Source organism: Antechinus flavipes, chromosome 4 (assembly GCF_016432865.1).
Source record: "Antechinus flavipes isolate AdamAnt ecotype Samford, QLD, Australia chromosome 4, AdamAnt_v2, whole genome shotgun sequence".
Classification (NCBI taxonomy): Eukaryota; Metazoa; Chordata; class Mammalia; order Dasyuromorphia; family Dasyuridae; genus Antechinus; species Antechinus flavipes.
Window position 1 is genome coordinate 134,026,502 of NC_067401.1, and position 11,721 is coordinate 134,038,222.

Sequence of the window (11,721 nt, forward strand, 5' to 3'; positions counted from 1 at the left end):
ATTCTGAACACAATGTATTTTATCATTATATATGCATTCATGAAATAGAAAGTTACTGTTGCAAAAATATGCTTATTTTATTTGTAATTGTACCACAAGGTTAGTTGATGCTTTGGATCAGGGAGGGAGCCTGAAATCTGAAATCTTTGGCTCCCAGCCTGCTTCCTTTGTAATGAGGTGAATCCTTTGGATGCCTCATTATCTGGGCTGGCCCATTACCTATTAGAGTGTGCATTGCCGCCCCTGATTACGTGGGATGAAGGAGATTCAGCTCTTCCTCAGGTCTGGAGCTGTAGCAGATCTTGGGAATAAATAATCTAAACCTTTCCTCTCACACAGGAGGAAATGGGGGAAGTGACTTGTCCAGGGTCACATGGACATTCAAGATAACCTGGGGTCCTCAAACTACGCCCGGGGGCCAGATGCAGCAGCTGAGGACGTTTATCCCCCTCACCCAGGGCTATGAAGTTTCTTTATTTAAAGGCCCACAAAACAAAGTTTTTGTTTTTACTATAGTCCGGCCCTCCAACAGTCTGAGGGACAGTGAACTGGCCCCCTATTTAAAAATCCTATTCCACTTTAATCTCCTTAGTCTATTATTTTTGTGACCTTGGGCAATCAGTTCCCCTGTCTAGGTCTTGATTTTCATGGAGAGAATATTATCGGAGGATGAGTTGAAGTAATACCATGAAAACATTGGGGGAAAAAAACATTTTTCTTGGGATTATTTAGGTTTTACATCTCGAAAGAGAGTTTCAATGGTACCGTAAATGAACCTGCCGTTCCGGAGGCAGATCTTCAGGTGAGAGTGACTGGAGGAGGGGAGGAAGAGGGGAAGAAAGAGAATTACTATTGGGTCAAGGTGTGATTTCGTGGAAAGACTGCCTGATAGGATGAAGAACTACAATTCCCAGGAGGCCACGGGTCGGGCGCCTTCCGATGACGTCACAGGAGTCGCGGGCAGCTGACGCGCCAAACTCTGCCAGCGGGGTTGCCTGCTGTCGCTCTTATTGCTGTCGCCGCAGGTAGTTACTACTGTTCCAAGAAGACACGGCCCCCGGCCACTTCCAGTCCGCCGCCCTGGGCTCCTCGACCGTCTGGCCCTGAGTGGTAAGGTGAAGCTGGGTAGGGGTTGGAGGGGGCTGGAAGGCTAGGGGCAGTTGCTTGAGAAAGAGCTGGGGTGCCTGGGGTCCGGGTTGGGGGGAGCAGAACTTCAGCTCGAAGATGGGGCAGGATGTGTGTGCGCATGTTCAAGATGGGGAGGTCAGGCCAAAAGGGGTTCAGTGGAGGGGAGCCAAAGTGGCAATTTGGAGGAGGGGGTGTGCGCATGTGCAACAGGGGGGTCAAAAGGGGAGGGTCAGAGGAGGGGTACGCGCATGTGCAAAGAGGGTCAAGAGGGGGACTGTCAGGGAGGGGTCGGGGAGAGAAAGCGCTCCTGTGTAAAGGGAATAAAAGATGGGGAGGGGTGTGTGCGCATGTGTAAGAGGTCAGAAATGGAGCATATATGTGTAAAGCGAGGTCAGAAAAGAGGGGTGGGGGTGAGGGATGAGAAAGGGGCATGTGTTATGTGTAAGTGAGATCAGAGCAGGGGCGTGCGCTGTCCGAGAGAGTGTGGGGAGGGGGGCGTGGACATGGGGGGAGGTCGGAAGAATCGGCAAGAGAGTATGCGCATGTGTAAGAGGCAGGAGGGGGGCGTGTGTATGTGTAAAGCGACGTCAAAGTAGAGGGATGGGGGCTGAGGTGAGGGGGTGTTATGTGTCAGAGGAGGGGTATGTCCACGTGTTAAGGGGGGGCTTAGAAGAGAGGGTGTCGGGGAAGGCGCAGTGCGATTGTGTGTCTCGCGGGGTTGAGAGAGAGAGGATGGGGAAGGAGGTTGTGGACTAGTTTTGTGCAAGGGCCTGAGGAGGGGGGCGTTGTCAAGGTTGAAGGCCTTATAAATATGTGTATAAGGGGTTCGGGTGAAGACCAAGGGGAGAGGGCTTAACAAAGGCGTGCTTTTGAGGAGTCATTAGGATGGACTTGTGCTTGGGACAGGTGATTGGGGAGAATCGAAGAGAAAGCTTTTGGGGATGGAATGGTTTGCTCCTGTACACTTGTGATTGGAGAGAGGGAAGGAGGGATCAGCTGCGTGGGGCGGCGTGCCTGTGTATATAGGTGGGATGTCTGGGGGGGGTGCCTCGGGGCTCGGCCGCATGGTCGGGGGGGGAGATGCGCGCTGAAACCTGCGTGGGACTGAGAGGAGGTAGCATGGTGAGGGAGCGGGCTGTTTGGGATCAGGATGAGAGCGGCAGTTAGCGTGGACTGAGGGAGTGCTTGGAGTTTGGAAGGAAGCGGCGGAGTTGTATCTTTGTGGCGGGGAGGTCCTAGCTCAGAAGTCCCTAGTTTTAGTTGAAAACTCCTCCTTCTTGTCTCGCCCTCTCTCTGCCCAACTCCTCCCCCTACCTCTAGCTGTGTACTGAAGCAGCTGTTTCCTAGTCTGAGAGGAACGGCCTCTAAGGTGAGTTGAAGAGGGGACTCGAGAGACAGGGCAAAGGGTAAAACCGAGGGGAGGAGGGTTAGTTACTTGGAGAGGAGTCACATTTCCTCGCTTGGGTGGCAAGGAAAGGGTCTGAATTTTTCCCTCAAAGAGTAGTTTTAAAGGTTGCTTCCATCTCAGCTGCTCTAGGGGTATGTGGAGGCAGTGTGTGTAGAGGGAGAGGGCTGCAAAGGTTGGGGCATTCTTGTGTGATTCCTGACCATAGGCATCTCACTCTGGTGTCAGGTTGGTGTCCAGCAAGAAAAAGATTTGTGTTCTGGGAAGAGTGGTTTGGCAAGGGAATTGGTTAACAAAATCCTCCAGGCTGTAGTCTGGCACAGATCAGGTTATGAAATCAAAATGAAGGAGCCACGGACACTAGAACTTTTCAGCCCCAGCTGCGGGAACGGGGCAGGGGAATTCTCTGCAGACTCACTGCAGGATTTCTTTTCACACTAATTCTTATAAACCCTCCTGGCTGGTGGTCTCTAGGAGTAGTCGGACTATAGGAATGGGAAACATTATTAGACTTATTACATTTTTTTAACAGCAGGTCTGCATAAGGTCCTCTTCTTGTCTGTCTGTTCCTCTGTTCATTTTCTCCCCTGGGATTTCTGGTGGTTTCTGCTCTCCCATATCTGTTACCTACATTTGAGAATTTCATTGAATTATTCAACCTGGATTAAACTGGGAACTGTGTAACAGCTGTGATGAGAGGCATTACTACTATTTTTTTCTTCTTCTCCCCCTGCTATTAATCAGTCAACATGTGATTTCTGTATGCCAGGAACTATGCTGAGCACTGGAGATACACGGAAAAAGAAAAGACTGTCATTGTCCTGAACGAGTTTATATTTTAATGAGGAAAACAACATGTTCTATATAGGTATTTATGAGATACATACAAAGTAGAGGGAAGATCCCATAGAGGGGAAGTTGCTAGCCTCTGGGGGAACTGGGAAAGGCTTTCTGTGAAAGGGGTGTTTAGACCAAGTCTTGAAGGAAGCTCCACATATTGAGAGGCGGAGAGGAGAAGGAAGAGCATACCAGACATGGGAGAATAGCAGGTACAAAGGCATGGGAGATGATGGCTCTTGTTTGAGGAGCTAGAGTATGGCTGAGTATATAGAGTATATAGAAGAAGTAATGTACAAGGAGAATGGAAAAAAGGAAAAGACCCACAGTCTGAAGAGCTCTGTGCCAAACAGAAGTATTTGCATTTGATCTTAGGGGCAATAAGAGCCACTAGTGTGGTGGGAGTGTGGAAGGAAGAAAGAATCAGTTTTGTTCTTTAGGAAAATCATTTTGGCAGCTTTATGTGGAGGATTGATGTATTGGAGTCTCTTCTTGAGATGGAGTGTTTAGGATGCTAATGTAATAGTCAAAGTGGGAGGTGATGAGGGAACTGAGATGCAGCTCTGTGAATTGGTAGAAGGGGATATATGTGTAAGAGACATGGAGAGAGAAAGGAGAACCTTAGCAACTGATTCTATTTGTGGGTGAGAGTGTGTTGAAGAGGACACTGAGATTGTGAATTTGGGTTCCTGGATAGGTGGTGGTGCCATAGACAGAATAGGAGAGTTCAGAAGAGGTGTAGGCTTGAGGGGGCAAAGATAATGAATTATATTTTAGATATGGCAAGTTAAGCTTCAGGACCAGTCCTCAGATCTGCATAGAGGTGGTAATTGAACTCATGGGAGTTGATGAGATCCCCAAGTCATAGAGTACAGAGGGAAAAGAGAAGAGAGCTCAGGATTGAACCTCAAAGCATACCAGTTAGTGTGGTGACATAGATGAAGAACCAACAAGGAGAATGAGAAGTGGTCTGATAATCTAGAGATGAAAAAACTATCCAGAGGAGGTGGTTATCAATAATGTCAAATGCTTCAAGAAAAGTCAGAGAAAGGTTAAGTGGCCATTAGATTTGGCTAGTTGAGATCTTTGGTAACTTTGAAAAGAGCCTTTTCAGTTGAATGATGAGATGAAAGCCAGGTCACTGAGAATTTGTTTAGAAGAGAGTAAGAGAGGAGAGCCAGTGCACATACTGAATGTAGATGGCTTTTTCAAGGAGTTTAACTGAAAAGGAAAAGACTCTTAAAATCATAGCTGGCAGAAATTATTGGATCAAATAAGGGTCGAATTTTTTTTTAAGGACTCAAGAAACTTATATGTGTTTTGTAAGCAGCAGGGATGGAGTTAGTAGGGAGAGAAGGAAGATTGGAGAGAACAAGGAATGTCAAAAAGGGGGATAATTTCAGATGGTTATGTAAAAAACTTGGCTGGGGCCAAGTAAAGGAGGATGATGGTAGTCTTTATATGGGTCCTGAGGGCTTGGGCTCAGGAATGATTCTTGGACCCATCTTAAAGAATCCTGGGAGCTGCTGATATTCCTGTCATTTCCTATGGGGGTGTGAGTATTTTTGTGGACTTGTGGTATTATTGGAGTCCTAGAGTAGTCTGTGTCCTCTTTCTCATTGTCATTAGAACTTGATGGCTCCTTCCTTCCCAATAACTGAAGGAGGCTTCATTTTATTCTCCATAATATTTGGGGTCCCAGGATCACACAGCCCTAAGGACTAGATAGTAGATGGATCACAGTCAGAACTCTAAGGGTAACAGGAATTAGGGAGTCCCCAGGTATTGGTTCTTATGAATCAAACTGCCCAGAAGTACCTTGTCTGGGGAATAACACACGCCTTCACCTCGGTTCCATCCTCTTATTCCCAGGCCTGGGCCAGTAAACAACTGAGCTACCTAGAGTTTCCTAGCTTCTTGTGTTCTTGTTTGGCTTAATTATCAGGTTTAATAGGCTGTAGTGATTAATCCCACTGGAAACTTAACCTATCTAAGTTTCACTCTGGGGCAAGATTTCCTTGGACTTTGTAACCCTATGTGGATTTGTGTTTGTTACAGAGAATGAAGGTTTCTCTTGAGATCTTAAAGCCTTAAGCCTGGGAAAGTGAGTTATGTGTAGGGAGAAGGTTTGCCTTAGATGTCTTAGGAAATTTAGAGACTGGGACCAAGCTATCTGGCTCCTGATGTTGTGGGAACTCTAGGCAAAAGTGGCCTATTTCCTAGAACTGATCCGTTTATTTGGATGAGGAAATAGGACGAGTTCACTCTTAGACTTGTATGGTTGGGGTGATGTTTTTTGGTGGCACCTTCCTCATCTCCTTATGTCCTCAAGAGATATGAGACCATTGCTTTAGGGAAAAGCCTTGTGTGGTCTCTTCAGGCACCCCTAAGATCTTAAATGGGTCATGCTGTCAGGGCCTCTCTTCCTGAGCAATCGGTAAAAGCTCCTCTAGTTGGAGGGGAGATAGTATCTGCTTCCCTCCTTGACCAGAATGCTAGAGTCATCAGGGAAACAAGAATAGCTAAATTGGGGACAAGAGAGCTTCCCCTGGAGACTTTGTCAAACAGAAAACAGATGACAGGTTCTTTGAGGTGAATTAGGGTCTGTGAGAAAAGGGTCAGGGTAATGGAAGAAGTTCCCCAGTTGAGAACTGGCAAAGAGTAGGACCTGAAGGGAAGTATGTTGCAGAGTCCTGGCACAGGGTGGAGCGCTCCGAGTAAGACCAAAGGGAAGATTGAAGCCCATAGACCAGAGTTAGGAGGTGCTCATAGAGGGGCACAGGCTAGGAAAGTCACCTCAGTTACATATGTGTGCCTCACTGATCCCATGCCTAATACTTCTTTAAACATGTGTAAACAAAAACTTCTATTTTTTTTTTTTAAAGAGGGTCTTCCTTTTGTTCTTGGCTCTTAACCCCTTAACCTTGGCTTAAGGAAGTAAGCTGCCTGCCCACTTCTGAATGCATTGACTCTTGATTTTTTCCAATTCCTGTACCTGGGAATGAATGGCCTGGATAGTGGGAGAGCTTGTTGGGCTTTCACAAGTGGGCTTTCACTAATGGTGAAAAGATGCTACCTCCTTCTGACAGGGGTGGTAGCAGAAAAGGGGGGAAGTAGCACAGAGGTACGGCTTTGTGTTCTTGACTTGGGCTGGCTCTGGGTACAGAAAAAAATTTGGTGGATACTGGCCAGGAAGCTCCCTTTCTTTTGGGTTTGGGATCAGGAAGGTTGGCAGCAATAATGAGGGAATGGTGCCTGTCTGAGGCTTGGCCCCAGGGTCGGTGGCATCCAGAGAACTTCTTTAAAGGGAGACTGGCACATCTAGGTGGGCTGCCCAGTACCTCTCCCCATCTGGGAGCCCATGGGGTGGAGAGGCAGCTGCAGAAATTGTCTTTGCTTGCTGATCTCTTAATCCAATGCTGACCTTTTGTGGTAGGAGCAGCCTGCATTTATCAGTTTGGGGAATGGCTTGTGGAGAAGGGACACTGCTGCCGCTGCTGCTGCTGGCCCTTACATGGTCCCATCCTCTCCCTCTTCCTTCTGATCCTGTATCCCCTGAGGTGGGAGTTGGGACGGGGAAGAAAAGAAAGGAGGCTCAGGCTGTTGCTGAGATATTGGGGCAACCTTGAAATTGGGGTTCCTGTTGTGCTGCCATCAGAGGTGGGGATTAGAGGAAAAGGGAAGGTTATTTAAGAGTGTCCTTGGCCCTCTGCTAAGGGTAATTGCTTTTCCTTCTGTGGTTTTTGAAGGAAAGGATTATTTCCATTGTGATTTGGGGGGGAAGGGGCTACAACAACTACCGGGGATAGGTTTTCCTTTGTAGGTTCCTGCTGAATTCTATTCCAGATTCCTCTTCTGCCTGTGGGGAGAGATCAGAGGACCTGGGAATGACACTTCCAGCTGCTTCCGGCTCCCTTATTTCCCAGAGGACTTGTTCCAGTGGGGGTGGGGGGCAAGGCTGAGTGGAAGCAATGTTTATCTCTACCTTGCATGCAGTATGAAATATTGAGCCAAGTCCATATTGATTGTCTCTCCTGTTCCCTCTTCAGGCTTAGAAACTAACTGGATAAGAGAAGGGGGCCTTTAGATAGGGGCAGGGAAGAACCTTTTCTGCTACCTTTTTGGGGGGAGAATCTGGATCTATGGGGAATAGAAGGCAGAGTATTCCAGCCTCCTGCATCTCCTCCGGAGAAATTGAATCTTGTGCTGGGTGAGCCCAGAGCAAATGTTTGAGCCTGTGTCAACCTCCAAACCCCTGTGTACTGGTTTCAGAGCGGCGGCCCCAGGGGCAGCAAGATGAATGTGGGCACGGCGCACAGTGAGGTCAACCCCAATACAAGGGTGATGAACAGTCGAGGCATCTGGCTCTCGTACGTGCTGGCCATCGGGCTCCTCCACGTTGTGCTGCTCAGTATCCCTTTTGTCAGTGTCCCAGTCGTCTGGACCCTCACCAACCTCATCCACAACATGGTGAGGATCCTTCCTATGTCCTAGTTCTTAGTTCCTGACTATACTAGTTGTACTCCTAGCCTGGCTCAGGTGTGGTGATTGTTCCAGACATGCAGGTGTTCTGGTTGACTGTCATAGGGACAACCCGAGGTATTTTTTTATTTACTGCTAGACAAATGACGGAGTTCTGATTTGAGTCTTAGGGTAGTTGAAGTCATCTCATCTCCTTATTTTTACATATCCTCCCCCTGTACAGCTGTATAAATTCCCAGAAGAGATTTTTGATTAAAAACAAGTAAATAGGGATGATGACACAGGATAAGAAAGACACTGAAGGCTTAGCCCAGGATCAGGAAGAATGTCTGTAACCCAGGAATCCCAAACTCTTGGCCCTATGTTGATCCCTTTCCTCCCATTGCTTTTTATTCAATTGTTTTCTTGGACTGGAATCTGTGTTTGTTCTCCCTTATTGATTCCCTATTTTCTGACCATCCCCTACAGCCTAAATCAGTAAACCAGATTTAATTTGGTATTATCTTTAGGGAGCTTAGCTCTCTGCTCATTTTTAAAGAGACGAGGGACAGGAACCCAACTTTCCTTGATATCACCTGTGAGAAGATGCTCCTTAGCCATCATCAGGGAGTCCAGGGCCAGGCCATCTTCATTGGGCCTCCTGAGTTTCTGCTGCTCCCCTCTCCCCTGGTATTCTTTGACTTGGGCCTTGACTCCACTCCCCTGCCCCTTTATCTAGCCATGGAGTCATCTTCTGGGTTCTAATTTTTCCTCATTGCTCATCTGTCAGGGCATACAGTCTTTGCTGCTTGGTCATAGCCCTCATCTCTGCACTGGCAGAACTGAGCTCCTAATCCCATGGCCTTCTTCCAGATTGTGTGTGTCACTCTCTGCGGGATCTCTCTGATACAAGTCCCCTTCCTTCCAGGGCATGTACATCTTTCTACATACAGTCAAAGGAACACCCTTTGAGACTCCTGACCAGGGGAAGGCACGGCTGCTTACTCACTGGGAACAGATGGACTATGGGGTACAGTTCACAGCCTCCCGCAAGTTCCTGACCATCACACCGATTGTGCTGTGAGTTCCAGGGATGGGTGCTTCATGTTACCTTAGACATGGCCAGGGTTATTCTTCTGAATAGAAAAATGGAATAGAGGCACTCTAGGACCTGACATGGCATAGTGCCTTTTCCCTCCTGCTGCTTTAGCTCTGTAATAGGCCTTGGGAGAAAAATGGAGGGACTGGCAGAGGCTTTATGTCCCTGGAGGAGGGCTCTCTGTTTTCTGTGCCTTAACCATTGACTCTTATGAGATCAATTTATGAGCCAAGAGGAGGTGAGAGGGTAATATGTAGAAGGGACAGTGTACTTTAAGGGGCCCCCAATAAACACCAGGGAGCTGAAGGTGTTGTCCTTCCTCCTCAGTAACAATTCAGAAATCCAATCACCTTTTGTGCGGTCATGTCAAGAACTTATACCTCTCATTCTTTTTCCCAATTAGGTATTTCCTAACCAGCTTCTATACAAAGTACGACCAGCTCCACTTCATCCTCAACACAGTGTCTCTGATGAGTGTGCTGATTCCCAAGCTGCCTCAGCTCCATGGTGTCCGGATTTTTGGGATTAATAAGTACTGAGGGCCAAGCTCTCTCCTTGCCCTGCCCTAGGGGAATCTGAGAAGATGAAGGGGGCCTCCATGCAGGTGCCCAGAGACTGGTGTTGAGCCTGTGGGCCTAGTTAAAGCTCTCCCTTCCCCTTATTCCCCCACCCTGCCCCCTGTAGTCAAAACAGAGTAGCCTTTAGTGGGATTAGAGAGGGGGGGTTCTCCCCGTTCCCCCCCTCTCTCAGTGGCTTTGCCCCCTTTTTGATTTTTCCCATATGGATAAAGAATAAATGTGAGAGGGGTTGTGTGGTACTTCAGTGGGCCCACCTACTAGGGCTGAGGAGGGACAGAGGATGTTGGTAAACTCCATCATTCACTGTAACTCTGGCCAATGCACTTTAACCCCCTCCCTCCCCCCAAGCAGGGAGGGGCAGAGGGAATGGTACAGCCTCTAGATTATATTTCACTTTATCAATTCTCTTGGTTGACACTCAGAGAGAGTGAGAATGTGTGTGTGTGTGTGTGTGTGTATGTGTGTGTGAGTGTGAGAGAGAGAAAGAGAGAGAGAGAGAGACACTTATGAGTCAGTGCATGCGATTCTACCTTTCAGGACAGAATGTCTGTCTATCCACCAAGTCAAATCCATTAGGTACACAAAAGATCAAGGAAAAGTTATTTAGGCATTTGGGAATGGAAAAGGTACTGTGTGAGTGGGGAAGGAATCAGGGGTAGCTTAGTCTTCCAAAGGCTCTGGCTTATCCTAGCCCAGTGAGGTTGGGGGTTGTGTGTGTGTGGAGAGAGGTCAGGATGGTGATGCTGGAGGGGAGCTAAAAGAAGGTTACAGATGGAGGCTCCTTTTCTTGGTTCTTGAGCCAGTTTCTAGGGGAGAAGGCACAGAGAACTCAGATTGGTGTCTGGGGCTGTAATGTTGAGGCAAAGGGACAGGTGAGCCCTCAGCAGGAGCGGTGTGGTCTGATGAGGGACCCAGGGGGTGGGGGGTGGGTAGGAAGCCCACAGAAGCCACTCTGCACTGACTTGAAATACAGCAACTGCCTTTGGAATTGGGTGGGGAAAGAGAGGCCCCAGCGTGGCCTCTGATTCTAGTAGAAGTCCTCCCCTTTGTCAGCTTCCCTTCCTCCCCTCCCTGCTTGCATCGTTTGGCTGGACCCCAGGTCCTCATGGGCTCACAGAGTGCAGGCACGAGCGTGGTGCTTTGTTGGTGTGGGTTGATCAACCCCTTCTTTTTCCTGCTCTTGAGAGCATCATTTGGAGCTGGCACTCTTTGGGTGGGTATGGCCTGCCGCCCTAGAGCTTTTCTTCTTGGTAGCTAGGCCACTGAGAGGAGCCAAGAGGTGGGGCTCAGGAGGGGATGTGGGGAGAGTGAGCAAGCCGGGGTGTGCTTGTGCTCGAGATCCTGTGTGCTTGAGACACCTTCTGGTCCCTCCACAAAGTGTGAGGGAAGAGGGCTGGTCACTGCGCCTTGTCCTCTGCCTCTTGTGCCCCCTCCCTCACAACCCTCATCCTATGTATTATAGAGAACTTTCAGCTCAAATCCTTTCTAAGACAGTGTGAATAGGATTTTTACTCCCTCTTTGTACAGTATTCTGAAAGAAGCAAATAAAAGGCAGTGTGTTCCTGTCCTCCCCTTGTTTGGTCTCTGTTCTGTTAATGGGAGATTGGGCTTCAGGCTGGGGTTTGGGGGGAGCATGACCCCTAAATTGCAACCTCTCACCACCTAGAAGATGCTTAGCCTAGACCTCCACGGGGATTGCAGTTTCCTTCTTTAGCTGTCTCAGTCCTGGGCAGTGCCAGCACCAGCTGAGGTGGCCCTCCTCTCAAGGGCAAACCCAGGAGCTCGCTGAGGGCAGAGTTCTCAGACCAGGTGGTGTCTGTCTGTCCCTGCTGGCTCCACTCCACTGGAGAACGTACTCGGGAGACCATCTCTTGGGGGAGGGGGGAGGAGAGGTCAGTGAGCTGACATATGGAGATGCTGCCCTCTCCACAGTCCAGACTCCACTTTCACTGTGACAACTCTCAACAAGCTGCACGGTTTTGTTTTTGAGAATGAAAAGAGAAGTGTGACTCCCTCCTTCTGGAGGCTGGTATGGGTGGTCAATGGGAACGAGTGACCAGCAGTTCAGGTGGGTCTGTCTTTTGCCCGGTTGGCTTTTCTGGCCTCCTTTCAGGGTCATTGTCCTCTTAGCTCCCTTTGCCTGTGTCTATACCACAATGACCTGGAGGAGGGCCAGTGTGACCATAAAGAGGGTCTTCCCATAAACAGAGCTA

The 11,721-nt window shown here is 48.6% G+C and overlaps 1 protein-coding gene across 3 annotated transcripts; it reads left to right on the forward strand.

Moving 5' to 3' along the window:
• The first annotated feature begins 971 nt into the window (after positions 1 to 971).
• On the forward strand, positions 972 to 11,075 carry ORMDL3 (ORMDL sphingolipid biosynthesis regulator 3). Of its 3 annotated transcripts, none has more exons than XM_051994593.1 (4): positions 972 to 1,115; positions 7,643 to 7,840; positions 8,760 to 8,911; positions 9,334 to 11,075. In XM_051994593.1, the coding sequence occupies exons 2-4, from the start codon at positions 7,667 to 7,669 to the stop codon at positions 9,467 to 9,469; spliced, it is 462 nt and encodes a 153-aa protein (XP_051850553.1). In that variant the 5' UTR covers positions 972 to 1,115; positions 7,643 to 7,666; the 3' UTR covers positions 9,470 to 11,075. The 3 variants fall into 3 exon arrangements, with proteins under 3 accessions (XP_051850553.1, XP_051850551.1, XP_051850552.1); XM_051994591.1 differs by having other exon boundaries at positions 995 to 1,110; XM_051994592.1 differs by lacking the exon at positions 972 to 1,115 and adding an exon at positions 2,309 to 2,497.
• The last annotated feature ends 646 nt before the right edge of the window (positions 11,076 to 11,721 follow it).

Coding starts and splice junctions, on each gene's coding strand:
- ORMDL3 (XM_051994593.1), top strand. CDS start 7,667: ATGAATGTGGGCACGGCGCACAGTGAGGTCAACCCCAATACAAGGGTG. Junction 7,841..8,759: donor CCAACCTCATCCACAACATG/GTGAGGATCCTT, acceptor CCTTCCTTCCAG/GGCATGTACATCTTTCTACA. Junction 8,912..9,333: donor ACCATCACACCGATTGTGCT/GTGAGTTCCAGG, acceptor TTTCCCAATTAG/GTATTTCCTAACCAGCTTCT.